The sequence below is a fragment of the Mesoplodon densirostris genome, chromosome 3 (genome assembly GCF_025265405.1).
Source record: "Mesoplodon densirostris isolate mMesDen1 chromosome 3, mMesDen1 primary haplotype, whole genome shotgun sequence".
In the NCBI taxonomy this organism is placed as follows: domain Eukaryota; kingdom Metazoa; phylum Chordata; class Mammalia; order Artiodactyla; family Ziphiidae; genus Mesoplodon; species Mesoplodon densirostris.
The window spans coordinates 90,217,780-90,231,941 of record NC_082663.1 but is presented as its reverse complement, the minus strand read 5'-3'; the positions used below and the strand labels follow the sequence as shown (position 1 = coordinate 90,231,941).

The 14,162-nt window shown below is 34.9% G+C and overlaps 1 protein-coding gene across 2 annotated transcripts in view; it reads left to right on the top strand.

Moving 5' to 3' along the window:
• Positions 1-14,162, top strand: part of FBXL17 (F-box and leucine rich repeat protein 17) — a 495,830-nt gene that overhangs the window by 10,765 nt on the left and 470,903 nt on the right. The window contains exons 2-3 of one of the 2 annotated variants that reach the window (XM_060093226.1): positions 1,826-1,948; positions 5,304-5,561. In XM_060093226.1, coding sequence (XP_059949209.1) covers positions 1,826-1,948; positions 5,304-5,561 — 381 coding nt within the window. The remainder of the gene's footprint in view (positions 1-1,825; positions 1,949-5,303; positions 5,562-14,162) is intronic. The other variant, XM_060093227.1, reaches the window with a different exon arrangement.

Here is a 14,162-nt window from a genome sequence, read left to right as displayed (position 1 = left end):
GAAGTGCTTTCTTATTTCATTTCTGAATTGTTTATTGCTAGTATACAGAAATATTTGCTTATTAGCTCTAAATTTTTGTGTGTATTTTTTTTTCTGTATATAAGATCATGATATCTGTGACTATAGAACATTTTAATTCTTCCTTTCTAGCCTGGATGCCTTTTATTTCTTTTCCTTACATAATTGCCCAGGCCAGAATCTCTAATACGATGTTGCATAGGAGTGGAGATGGTAGAAATCTTTTTCTTGTTCCTCATCTCAGGGGAAAACATTCAGTCTTTCACTATTAGGTATAATGATAATTGTGGAACTTTTATACATGCCATCTATCACATTAAGGAAGTTTCCTTTTATTCCTAGTTTTCTGAGTATTTTCTGTTAAGAAAGGGTATTGGAGTTTGTCAAATGCTTTTTCTGCATTAATTGAGATGGTTGGGTTTTTTAAACCTTCATTTTATTAATATGGTTAAATGGATTAATATATGTTAAATGGATTTATTTTTGCATGTTGAACCATCTATGCAGTCCTGGGATAGATCCCACTTAGTTTGGGGCAATAAGTAACAACCTGTGTTTGTCAACTAAAAGTGATGAACTTGTTAGGAAAAAAATGGTGAAAACCCACATATTTGCAAGTCTCATGTTGTGGTGCCAGTTGGGCACCACATGATGTATGATCCTTTTAATATGCTGCTGGATTCAGTTTGGTAATACAGTTTAGTTGACCCTTGAACAACATGGATTTGAACTGTGCAAGTTTTCTTACATGCAGATTTCTTTTGATCAAGAGTAAATACTGTAGTACTACATGATGCTTGGTTGGTTGAATCCATGGGTGAGGAACCTCATATAGGGAGAGCCAACTGTAAGTGATACTTGGGTTTTCGACTGCACTGAGGGTCAGCACCCCAAACCTCTGCGTTGTTCAAGGGTCAAATGTATTTTGTTAGGATTGTTTGCATTTAAATTCATAAGGAACATTGGTCTATAGTTTTCTTGTGATGTCTTTGGCTTTGGTATGAGGGTATTGCTAACCTCATAGAATGAATTAGCAAGGGTTCCCTCATGCTCCAATTTTGGGAAGAATTTAAGAAGAATTTGTATTTGTTCTTTAAATATATCACTATTGAGGCCATCTGGTCCTTGGTCTTTCTTTGTTAGAAGTTTTTAGATTACTGATTTAATATTTCTACTTGTTATAGGTGTATTCAAATTTTCTATTTCTTCTGAGTCAGTTTTTTGTAGTTTTTATGTTTCTAGAAGTTTGTCTATTTCCTTTAGGTTATCTAATTTGTTGGCATACAATTGTTCATAATACTCTCTTATAATTCTATTTTTGTAAGGTTGGTAATAATGTCTCTATTTATTCATGATTTTAGTAATTTGAGTGTTTGCTTTTTTTTTTTCCTCTCCTGGTTGTGTTCTTAGCTTCTCCCATATCATACTTCCTCTTTAGGACAGTCCATAACAATGATTCTTTTAATAATGGCCACTTGTACTTAAGATGGTTTTCTGTTTTTAAAGTTGATTTTTCACGGCTGGAAAGGCGGCCACCCCCTTGCCTGTTGTGCACCCTCGCCCTTCACACAACACACTTTCATAGGGAACCTGGTGCTAAACCATTCGTAGATGACCTGCTTCTGGGTCAGGGTGTCTTACGTAGCAGAGCAGCTCCCTCACTGCGATCTATTTAAAGTCAGCCCTCGACAGAAAGGATAAATTTAAAAAAAAAAAAAAAAGGGTAATTTTTTTCTAACTGATAAAGACCTTTTCATTGCCTTTAAAATTTTTAGCACATATTATGTGGTTCCTTTTTTATTCACAGATATTTTCCAATTTATCCCTGGATGAGCGTTGCCTTTCTGCATCATTGGTTTGCAAGTACTGGCGTGACCTTTGTTTAGATTTCCAGTTTTGGAAGCAGCTGGATCTTAGTAGTCGTCAGCAGGTATGGATTCTAATTCTAAAGAAACACTCAGGTTGATCTATTCAAAAAATATCTTTTTCCTCCTCAGAAATCAGTTCTTTCACGCTGTAGTTTTTCAAGATAGTTCAAATGACTGTAATCTATAATTCTGTGCTTTAGTACTTTTTTTTCAAATTCAAGTTGAAGCTAGGTTCCTATGATGAAGAATACATTTTTTAGTTTGGATTGGTGATTTTGGGTTGGTTCTTAATCCTCTTTGTCTTAGTCCTCTTCATCCCCCCTGGTTTTTACTACCTTTAAAAAGAGTTATTAAACTTTTCATTTTTTGGAGGGGTCATTTTATGAATATTAGTTTAATAGTAGAAAATAAGGCAAACATTTATATAGTACTGCTGACGTGCCATGTACATACTGTTCAGTGAGATTTATATGTATTCATTTGATCAACAATCTTATGAGTTGATACTATCATCCCTATTAATTTATTATTATTATACTTTTCATAACAGTATACTTATAATGTTATTTTGTGTGAAGAAATGGAAGCAAAATGGAATAAGATAACTTATTTTGTTTTAATTTTCATTTTGATGAATTTTCTAATCCTCCCTATTGCCCGACTGCCAATATGTTTATATGGTGGCATAAATTAGGAAAGAAAATAGTTAATAGTGCTTATTACAAATAATTTGTTGGATTTGTTAAATTCTTCCCTTAAACTTGGTTTTCAGTGCTTGGCATTGGAAACATTAAAAAGATATCCAATAAGAATAGGATTTTATTAGACTTCTAAACCTGCTCTAAATCCTTCCGTGATATTGTTAGTGATGTGCTGGTAAATGTTTAACAGCTGGCTTTCAAAAAGAGCAAAGAAAAAGCCCTGATTTGTTATATTTTCCAGTTTTTGTTGTACAAATATTTTCACCATGACCAATTTCAAGCTACCAATGTGATGTCACTGAATGTAGTGATATGACTGACTTCGAAAGTGGTATATACTATAGACTTTTGTGACTTGGTACAAGCCAACTCCAACACACCACTGGTAGCATTTGTGTGTGTTTATAAACACATGTACTTTAAACAAAATAAGCAAGTTCCTGAGCATTTGTGTATGAGTTTTCTTTTTTATTTTTCTGTCTCATTGGTAAGAGGTGAAGACAGTTATAGAATTAGTCATTTACCTGTCCAGGTTCATGAAATTTGTGTCCAGGGGGAATGGTGAATATTTAGTTAGTTGTAGCTGGTACAGTGGAGAGAGGTAACGTGAAGTAAGCCATTGGCTCTTTACTTCATTAGTCTTGGCTGTCTGAGCTATTTGTTACAAACTCAGACTAAGAAGAGCTTTTCCCCTCCCCTGGTAGTTAGGTCTGGAGGTGAAAAAGAAAAAAGAAAAAAAAAAGAGAGAGGTATGCTGTTTCCAACAAGCATAAACAAAGGTATTTTCAACCTTGGCTCTTACTCCTTATATCCCTCAACACTCCAATTCTTTCCTTTTTCCTTTTTTTTTTTTTTAAAATAAATTTATTTATTTATTTATTTTTGGCTGCGTTGGGTCTTCGTTGCTGTGTGCGGGCTTTCTCTAGTTGTGGTGGCCGGGGGCTACTCTTCATTGTGGTGCATGGGCTTCTCGTTGTGGTGGCTTCTCTTGTTGCGGAGCACAGGCTCTAGGTGCGCAGGCTTCAGTAGTGGCACGCAGGCTCAGTAGTTGTCGCTCGTGGGGTCTAGAGTGCAGGCTCAGTAGTTGTGGTGCACGGGCTTAGTTGCTCTGTGGCATGTGGGATCTTCCCGGACAAGCGCTCAAACCTGTGTCCCCTGCATTGACGGGCGGATACTTAACCACTGCGCCACCAGGGAAGCCCTTCTTTTTCCTTTCTAAATTTCATCATGTGCATTTTCTCTTACCATTATTTTTACACAAAAGACTTGAATAATGTTAACTCTGTTTTCTTTTTTTGGAAATATGATTGGGCAGGGAATGTGTAGAGGTTGGTTTTAAAAATTTGTTTAAAGAATTGAGATGGCCATATGAATTTCAGCAGATGAATTTTAAGGTTACTTACATGTAGCTTTGAGTCTTCCGAGAAAAACTTTTTTAAATGGACTTTTCTATGAAGTCTTCAGTGTGCTGAAACCCAAAATGATATATTGTCTAAGCTATGGATTTAGTTATATGTAATGTATTCAGATAAAAGTAGTAAAACAATTGAAATTTATATACTTTGGTAGGTATCATCTCATAATAAGTGTGAAAAGTCAAGAGTCATACATCATGATGGCTGATATATACTATTTTATATACTATTTGTTGGGTTAAAAACAGAACCAACTCCAAATCTCAATACAGTTTTGTTTGTGGGAAGTTTTTGGTGAGTTTGAAAGTTTTCCTAATAAGGATAGATTTTTAGGCGTTTAATGAAAACTAACACATACCTTATCACTTGGTGTTTTCTGACACCAAATATGTGTTTTTTTCCATTCTGACAACAAATTCTCTGACACTAAATGCACGTCCAACAATACAGTTCAATTATGACACTAACTCCTGGAGTTAGTGTAGACCTCACAGGTTAAGGGCTCAGTCCCATAAGACTGTCTCCACTTCATATACCAGTCACAAGTCCTAGGAGCCACCTATACTTTTGACTGACCAGATGTAAATTTGGAAGTTCCCCCAACCCCCTCCTTAGGTGTGATAATTTGCTAAAATGATCAGAACTCAGGAAAATACTATGTTTACTGATTTGTTATAGAGGATGTAAACCAGGACCAGCCAAATGGAAAATATGCATAGGGCAAAGTATGGGGGGAGAGAGTTTGGAGCTTCTATATTGTTTACATCCACATCGACCTCCCAGCACTTTGATGTATTCACCAACCCAGAAGCCCTTCAAATCAGTGTTCAAGAGTTTTTATAATCCAGTCTCCAGCTCCCCTTCCCTCCCAGGAAGTTGGAGGATGGGGCTGAAAGTTTCCACCCTCTAATCACATGGTGTTTGGTCTTTCTGGTGACCAGCCCCCATCCTGAAGCTATCTAGGGGCCCCAACTTAAGTCATTTCATTAGTATAAACTCAGGCATGGTAAAAGGGGCTTGTTAAAAATAACAAAAGACATTCCTATCACTCAGGAAATTCCTAGAACTTTAGGAGCTCTGTTCCAGGAACTGGAGACAAAGACCAAATATATTTTTTTATTATACCACAGTTCTTATTATGCTTTAATATTAAGTAAGAAGGTTTTCTTTTGATTGTGGTTTTCATGCTATAATCTAATTATTATATTATTTATTGGGGAGAATTTAATAAAATAATATAATGTAAGTTTCTACTTTTAGCAGATTTTTAAATTTATTGCTTTTCTTCTCTCCTCTCATAGGTCACTGATGAATTATTGGAAAAAATTGCGTCAAGAAGTCAAAATATAATTGAAATCAACATTTCTGATTGTCGCAGTATGTCTGATACTGGCGTGTGTGTTCTAGCATTTAAATGTCCTGGACTTCTTAGGTATACAGCCTACAGGTGTAAACAGCTTTCTGACACCTCTATTATTGCGGTTGCCTCTCACTGTCCTTTACTTCAGAAAGTTCATGTAGGCAACCAGGACAAACTTACTGATGAAGGACTCAAACAGGTAAATTTTAGCATCTATAAAATGGTTTTACTTGTATTAACTCAACATGTTTTCTTGCAGCAACACTTTGAAAGATTGCTATGTTGTAGCAACATATGTAGCAACATACATATTGTAATGTTCGGAGACTAAAATAAGTCATCCTTTTTATGTATCTATGAATATTTGGGTTAGTGAACTAGAGTGCTATGGCTGTAATTGACAAATTAACTTTTTTGTGTTTTTTAATAAGTGCCTGAACTTTGACCAGCCATTTTATTAATTTATTCTTTTGTTACTTAAATTTTATATGAAATTTTGCTTTAGGTAACAACAGTATGCAGTTTGGGTCAGCATGAGGTTTTAAAAATTAACTTTTAATTCCTCTTTTATGTTACTAGATGACATGCTTACATGTTTTAAAATATCTTTTAAATGGAAGTCCAAGTTAAGGAGTATAAAATGAAGAAAAAAATGGTAATTACCTATATTAGGCACAATAATTGGATTAAATATAGTATCATGTGTATTTTCTGGTTGATTCACTTTCTTTGGAAATGGTATTTAAGGTTTCTTGTCTCAGAGTGGATATTGAATGGATTCTGTGTGCCAGTCCCTGAATTTGTGAATATTTTGAATATTTAGTAATGTTCCCTCTCTTGTACTAGGCACTTTTTGTAGTTTTTATTTAACCTTTGAAATAACTTTGTGGAAATAGTTGATATTAAACTCATTTTGTAAAGGAAGAGATTAAGGCTTAGAGAGATTAAGAAACTTGCCTAATGTGTAGTAGACAGTGGACCTGGGATTTGAAGCTTGGATTCTCCAAAGCCCTACGGCCCTACAGTCTTTCCACTTTTCCATGCCAATAGACTGTACTCTTCTAGACCTCGAATAAAGGAGTCTGTTCCATGAGGGCAGAGGCTATGCACATTTACCACTCGACCCACAGTGCCCTTGGCAAACATTTGTTGAAAGAAAGAATTAATAATTCCACTCAAGCACTTTGTCAGAACTATTTTTTAAGTTTAGAATTGAGATGTAGTCCTAATAGTTCCCAGGAAAAGCAGAGTATCAGTAGGCTTAAGTCTGATCTGAGATGAAGTCAGAAATAATATGAAGCTCCCTAAATTTATTTATTTATTTAAACACTTATTTATTTATTTGGCTATGCCGGGTGTTTTTTTTTTTTTTTTTTTTTTACGGTACGCGGGCCTCTCACTGTTGTGACCTCTCCTGTTGCGGAGCACAGGCCCCGGATGCGCAGGCTCAGCGGCTATGGCTCACGGGCCTAGCCTCTCCGCGGCATGTGGGATCTTCCCGGACTGGGGCACGAATCTGTGTCCCCTGCATCGGCAGGCGGACTCTTAACCACTGCGCCACCAGGGAAGACCCCTGTGCCGGGTCTTAATTGCAGCACGTGGGATTTTCATTGCCACGTGTGAGATCTTTGTTGCGGCATGCAGGATCTTTTTAGTTGGAGCATGCAGGATCTTTTTAGTTGAAGCATGTGAGATCTTTTAGTTGTGGCATGCAGGCTCTTAGTTGTGGCATGTGGGATCTGGTTCCTTGACCAGGGATCGAACCCGGTCCCCCTGCATTGGGAGCGTGGAGTCTTAACCACTGGACCATGAGGGAATTCCCTGAAGATCCCTGAATTTAAACACTGCATATGAATTAACTGACAGCTCAGTATTAGAAGAAATTTGGAAAGACTATTCTAAATAGTACTAGGTGTGTCAATCCATTTTATGTATTAAGAATCCTGCAATTTGTAAGGGAGCCTATTTTGTCTGCACAGGCTAATTGTGCAACAACAGTCTTACCTGTTGTAATATTTGTCCTGATCTATTCCTGCTATGTACAGGATTATTCACTAGCAAAGCATTTTATGAAGTTCTTAAGTCTATTGAAACAAATTAATCTTTGAGGTAAATTATAAATTTTATAGACATGGTGTGATTTTTTTGTGACAGAAATTTCCCAGCAAGTTATACTTCACAATGAAACATTTAAAAAAGTCTATGTATTTATTAAGAAATGTATTAAATTTGCTATATATTTAAATCTGATATAACACAAATAGGTACCAGTTGACCAGAGTGCCAAGGGTGTTCCTTGTAAAAAAAGGTCATATTTATGGTTGAAATAGAGGGAAACTAAAAAGTTCTTTAAGGAACAAGACTTAATATGCCAGTTAAGTATTATGAATTTATCTAATATTTACAGTTTTGAGACTAATTATGTAAATCTTCCCTAGAATGTGAGGTATTTTAGAACCCATTAATTTATGATAGATTAGATGTTTGCTTCATATTTTATGGTTTCTGAATTATGAATTAGTTATATATGAAGTAATAATCTGATAAAAGTAGTGAAATAAATCTTTTTCATTCTAAGTAATTTTTAAAAGTAATTGCATATGAACCTCATTGCAGTACAATGAGTAATCCTTTCCCATGCTTAAGATGGTGCTGTGGTAGGGTGTGTCCTCTTTTAGCTTCTTCTTCTGTTGGGATAGTTTTACGGTATAGTAGAAAGAGAATGGCTTTCATATATACACAAAATAGAAGTAAAACTTTTATGAAGTAATATATAGCCTTATGAACAGTGCAATTGATATTTTCTATTCTATACTATTATGTTAAATAAATGTTGATCTTGATCCACTCAGTAAATTAATTTCATGACCCAGTGATATTTGATAAGCTCTGATGTGGACTACATTACACTTCTGGTGAATTAACAACTTAAAAATGTATAATAAAGTTTCAAAAGGCCTAGTATGGAGCTTTCATAATTGATGAATTTTCCTGGTATTTTTTTCTTTTTTACTCTTAAACATAGCAATTGATTGAATTGTTGATTCTGTAAATCAAGTTGAAAGGTTTGGAAAGCATGGACAGAGAACTAAAGGAATTCAACAAAATGATGCATGAACAAAATGAGAATAGCAATAAAGAGCTAGAAAGTATAAAAAGGAATGAAATAGGAATTTTGATGCTGAAAAGTATAATTACTGATATAAAAAACTTAGCAGAAGGATTTAGCATCAAATGTGAGCAGGCAGAAGAAAGACTCAGTGAACCTGAATAGGACAAATGAAATGATTATGTCTGAGGAGCAGAAAGAAGAAAGAATGAAGGAAAGTGAGCAGAGTCTAAGGGACCTGTGGGATACCATAAAGTGAAGGGAGAGTGAAAGGGGCAGAAAGAGTATTTCAAGAAATGATATGGCCCAAACTGTTCAAATTTGGTGAAAGACATGAATCTATACATCCAAGAAACTCAGTGAACTCCAAGCAGGATGATTTCAAAGGGGCCTACATTAAAACACATAATAGTCTAATTTTCAAAAGCTAGAGCCAAAGAGAATCTTGAAAGCAACAGAGAAGTGACTCATAGCATACAAGGGTTCCTCAATAGGATTAACAACTGATTTCTCATCAGAAACCATGGAAGCCAGAAAGCAGTTGGCTAACATATTTAAAGTGGTGAAGAAACAATGTCAACCAAGAACTCTGTATCTGGCAAAACTGTTCTCCAAGAATAAAGGTGACATTAAGATATTCCAAGGTAAACAAAAACTGAGGAAGTTCGTAGACTTGCCTTACAAGAAGTGGTAAAGAGAGTTCTTCAGGCTGAAATAAAAAGACACTAGATAGTAACTGAAAGCCATATGAAGAAAAAAAATGCGAGTATAAGTAACCACATAGGTAAACGTAAAAGATAGCTTTATTGTATTTTTGGTTTTTAACTATTTTTTTCTATATGATTTAAAAGGCACATGTATAGAACAGTATTTATAAATCTTTGTTAATGGGCACATAATGTATCATCTGTGGTAATAACCATATAAAGTAGGAGGGATAGAGATGTACAGGAATAGGGTGTATACTGTTGAAACCAACATGGTAATATTCAAATAAGGTTATAAGTTTCAGATGTTAATTGTAATCTCCATGATAACCATTAAGAAAATAACTAAAATATATACATGAAAGTAATAAGAAGAGAATCAAATGGTACACTGCATAAAATCTACCAAATACAAAAAGTGCAGTAATGGAGGAGCTGAGGAACAACAATAAAAAAAGTATGAAACATACAGTAAATGAATAGCTAAATGGTGGAAATAAATCCTTCCATATCAGTACTTTAAATATAAATAGATTAAATTCTCTAAAAGGCAAAGATTGGCAGAATAAAAAATAATCAATCATGCATTGATTATTGTCTCTAAAAGAGACTCATTTCAGATAAGACACAATGAGGTTGAAAGTAAAAGAATGGGAAAAGATATTCCACTCAAATACTAATAATCAGAGCTAGAGTGGCTATACAGATGGTCCCCAGCTTATGAAGGTTCAACTTAAAAGTTTTCAACTTTGGGCCTCCCTGGTGGCGCAGTGGTTAAGAGTCCGCCTGCCGATGCAGGGGATACGGGTTCGTGCCCCGGTCTGGGAGGATCCCATATGCCGCGGAGCGGCTGGGCCCGTGAGCCATGGCCGCTGGGCCTGCGCATCCGGAGCCTGTGCTCCGCAACGGGAGAGGCCACAACAGTGAGAGGCCCACATACCGCAAAAAGAAAAAAAAAAAAAAAAAAAAAAAGTTTTCAACTTTATGATGGTGTGAAAGCCATGTGCATTCAGTAGAAACTGTACTTCAGATTTTAAATTTTCATCTTTTCCCAGGCTAGCAATATGTGGTGTGACACTCTCTCATGATGCTGGACAGTAGCAGTGAGCTGCAGCTCCCAGTCAGCCACACAATCATGAGGGTAAACAACTGATACACTTATAACCATTCTGTACCCATACAACTGTTCTCTTTTTCAATTTCAGTGAAATTACATAAGATACTCAACACTTTATTATAAAACAGGCTTCATGTTAGATGGTTTTGCCCAACTATAGGCTAATATAAGTGTTCTGAGCCCATTTAAGTTATGCTAGGCTCAGCTATGATGTTCAGTGGGTTAAGTGTATTAATGCATTTTTGACTTACGATATTTTCAATTTACGATGGGTTTATCAGGATGTAAGCCCATTGTAAATTGAGGAAGATCTGTATTATCACCAGAAAAAAAATCAATTTTAAGTGAAAAAAGGTTGCAGGAAACAATGAAGGTCATTATGTATTGATAAAAGTTTCAATTAATCAGGAAGATATAGCAATTATAAACATATATGACTCAAACAACACAGCCCCTAAATATATGAAGCAAAAATGGAAAGACTTGAAGGGAGGAAAAGACAGTTTTACATTAATAGTTGGAAACTTTAATATAATCTACTTTCGGTAATGGAGAGAACAACCAGAAAAAGACCAACAAGAAACTAGAGGACTTGAACAATGCTGTATGCCAGTTATACCTAACAGGCGTATACAGTAGGCTACACTAAACAACAGAAGAGTACACATGGAATATTCTTAAGATTAGATGATATTTTGGACCATAAAACAACTTTTAATAAATCTGGGAAGATTGAAACCATGCAAGTATCTTTTTTGACTATAATGACGTGAATCTAAGAATCAGTAACACAAAGAAAACTGGAAAATACACAAATATGTGGAAGTTAAACAGCATACCCTTGCACAACCAATTGAACATTGAAGAAATTGCAAGGGAAATTAGAAAATATCTTGAAATGAATGGAAATGAAGACAGTATAGCAAAAATTATGGCAACAAAAATAATGTTTAGAGAGAAATTTATAGCTGTAAAAGTTTATGTTTACAAAGGAAGAAAAATCTGAAATTAGTAACTTAATTGTATTCCTGGAAGCACTTGAAAAAGAAGAGCAAACTAAACCCAAAGCTAACAGAAGGAAGGAAATAATGATCAGAGCAGAGATAAATGAACTAGAAAACAGAAAAATTATAGATAAAATCAATGAAACCAAAACTGGTTTCTTCAAAAGTACCAACAAAAATGACAAACCTTTAACTATATTGACTAAGAAAAATAGAAGATTCAACTTACTAAATCAGAAATTTAAGAGTAGATATTACCACTAACTTTATAGAAATAAAAAGGATTATACAAGAAAATTATGAACCACTATGTATACCACAAACTGGATTGCCTAGATGGAATGGGTAAATTCCTAGAAATGTAAAAACTACAAAAACTGACTCAGGGATAAGTAGAAAATCTGAACAGATTTGTAACAAGTAAGGAGATGGAATCAGTAATAAAAATCCTCCCAACAAAGCAAAGTCAGGAATCAGATGGCTTCTCTGTTGAATTTGGTTTAACAGATAAAGAAGAATTAATACCAATCCTTCTCAAACTCTTTCAAAATACTTAAAAGAAGTCAACACTTGCTAATTCCTACAAGGCCAGCATTACCCTGATTCTGAAGCCAGACAAAGACACTACAAGAGAAGACAACTAGAGACCAACATCCTTAATGACTATAGATGCAAAAATCCTCAAAAAAACATAGCAAACAGAAGTCAACAACATATTAAAAGGGTTATATACTATGGCCAAGTAAGATTTATCCCATGAATGCAAGGGTGACTCAACTTACAAAAATCAGTCAATGTAATACACCACATTACCAGAATGAAGGAAAAAAGCCCACATAATCATCTTAATTAGCTCAGAAAATGCATTTGGTGAAATCCAACACCTTTTCATGATAAAAAAAACCACACACAATAAACTAGGAATAGAAGGGTCTTTCTCAACATAATAAAGGTCAGATGTGACTAAGCTACAGCTAATATCATACTCAGTGGTGAATAGCTGAAAACTTTTCCCCTAAGTTCAGGAACAAAACAAGGATGCCCAACTTTTGCCACTTCAGTTCAAAATTGTATTGGAAGTTCTAGCCAGAGCAGTTAGGAAAGACAAAGAAATAAAAAGCTTCCTAATTGGAAAGGAAGACAAAAAACTATCTCTATTTGCAGATAATATTTTTTATACGGTAAACCCTAAAGAATCCACAAAAAAACTGTTTGGCCTAATAAATGAATATTTCCATTTATAATGGCATCCATAATAATAAAATATTTAGGAGTAAATTTAGTCAAGCAAATGCAAGACTTATACACTGAAAATGGCAAAACATTTTTGAAAGAAAGAGGACCTAAATAAACGTAAAGCCATCTTGAGCTTGTGAATTGGAAGACTTAATATTGTTAAGATAATACTACCCAAAGTGGGCTACAGATCTGATGCAATCCCTATTAAAATTCCAATGGTGGTTTTTGCAGAAATGGAAAATCCATCCTAAAATTCATAAGGAATTTTAAGGGATGTAGAAGAGTCACAGCAATCTTGAATCCAAAGAACAAAGCTGGAGGATTCATACTTCTTTATTTTAAAACTTACTACAAAGGTACAGTAAATAAAACCATGTGATATTAGCATAAGGATTGACATATAGACCAATGGAGTAGAATTGGGAGTCCAGAAGTAAACCCTTACACCTGTGGTCAGTTGATTTTTTTTACCACAGTGGCAAGAACATTCACTGGGGGAAGAAACACTCTTCAAGAAATGGTGCTGGGAAAAGTAGATGTCCACATGCAAAAGAGTGAAACTGGACCCTTACCTTATACCATCTACAAAAATTAATTCTGAATGGATCAAAGAACTAACTTTAAGAGCTAAAACTGTAAAACTCTATGAAGAATGTATAGGTACAAATCTTCATGACCTTGGATTTAGTAATGGTTTCTTAAATATGACACCAAAAGAATAGGCAAGAAAAGTATAAAACAGATAAGGTGGAGTTGATTAAAATTAAAAACTTTTTTTTTCAAATGACATGCTCAAGAGAGTGAACAGACAACCCATAAAATGAGAGAAAATGTGTAGAAATCATATATTTGATAAGGGCTTAATACCCAGAATATATAAAGAACTCTTACCATCCAACAATAACCCCCCCAAACTCAATTGAAAAATTGGCAAAATACTTGAGTAGATATTTATCCAAAGGAAAAATACAAATGGCCCTCAAGCACATGAGAAGATGCTCATCATCATTAGTCATTAGAGAATTGCAAATGAAAATCATGAGACATCACTTCACACCTACTCCAATGGATATTAAAAAAAAAAAGAAAAGCAAAAACCAGAAAATAAGAAAGTGCTTCTTCGGATGTGGAGAAATTGGAATCTTCATACATCGCGAGTGGGAATATAAATGGTGCACATACTGTGGAAAACAGTTTGGTGGTTCCTCAAAAGATTAAACATAGAACTATCATTTGACCCAGCAATTCCACCTAGATGTTTACCCCAAATAATTGAAAACAGTGACTCAAATAGATACTTGTTCACTTATTTTCATTGTATCATTATTCACAATAGCCAAGGGGTAGAAACAACCCAACTGTCCATTAAGAGATGAATGAATGAATGAAATGTATGTCATGCAATGAAATATTATTCAGCCTTATAATGGAGTGAAACACTGTACATGTTACCACATGAATGAACTTTGAAAACATATGCAAAGTTAAATAGGCCAGACACAAAGAACAAATATTATAAGATTCTACTTATATAAATTACCCAGTATAGGCAAATTCACAGAAACAGAATGTAGGTAGAGGGCTTCAGGGGCTAGGGGAAGTAGGAAATGGGTACTTGTTGCTT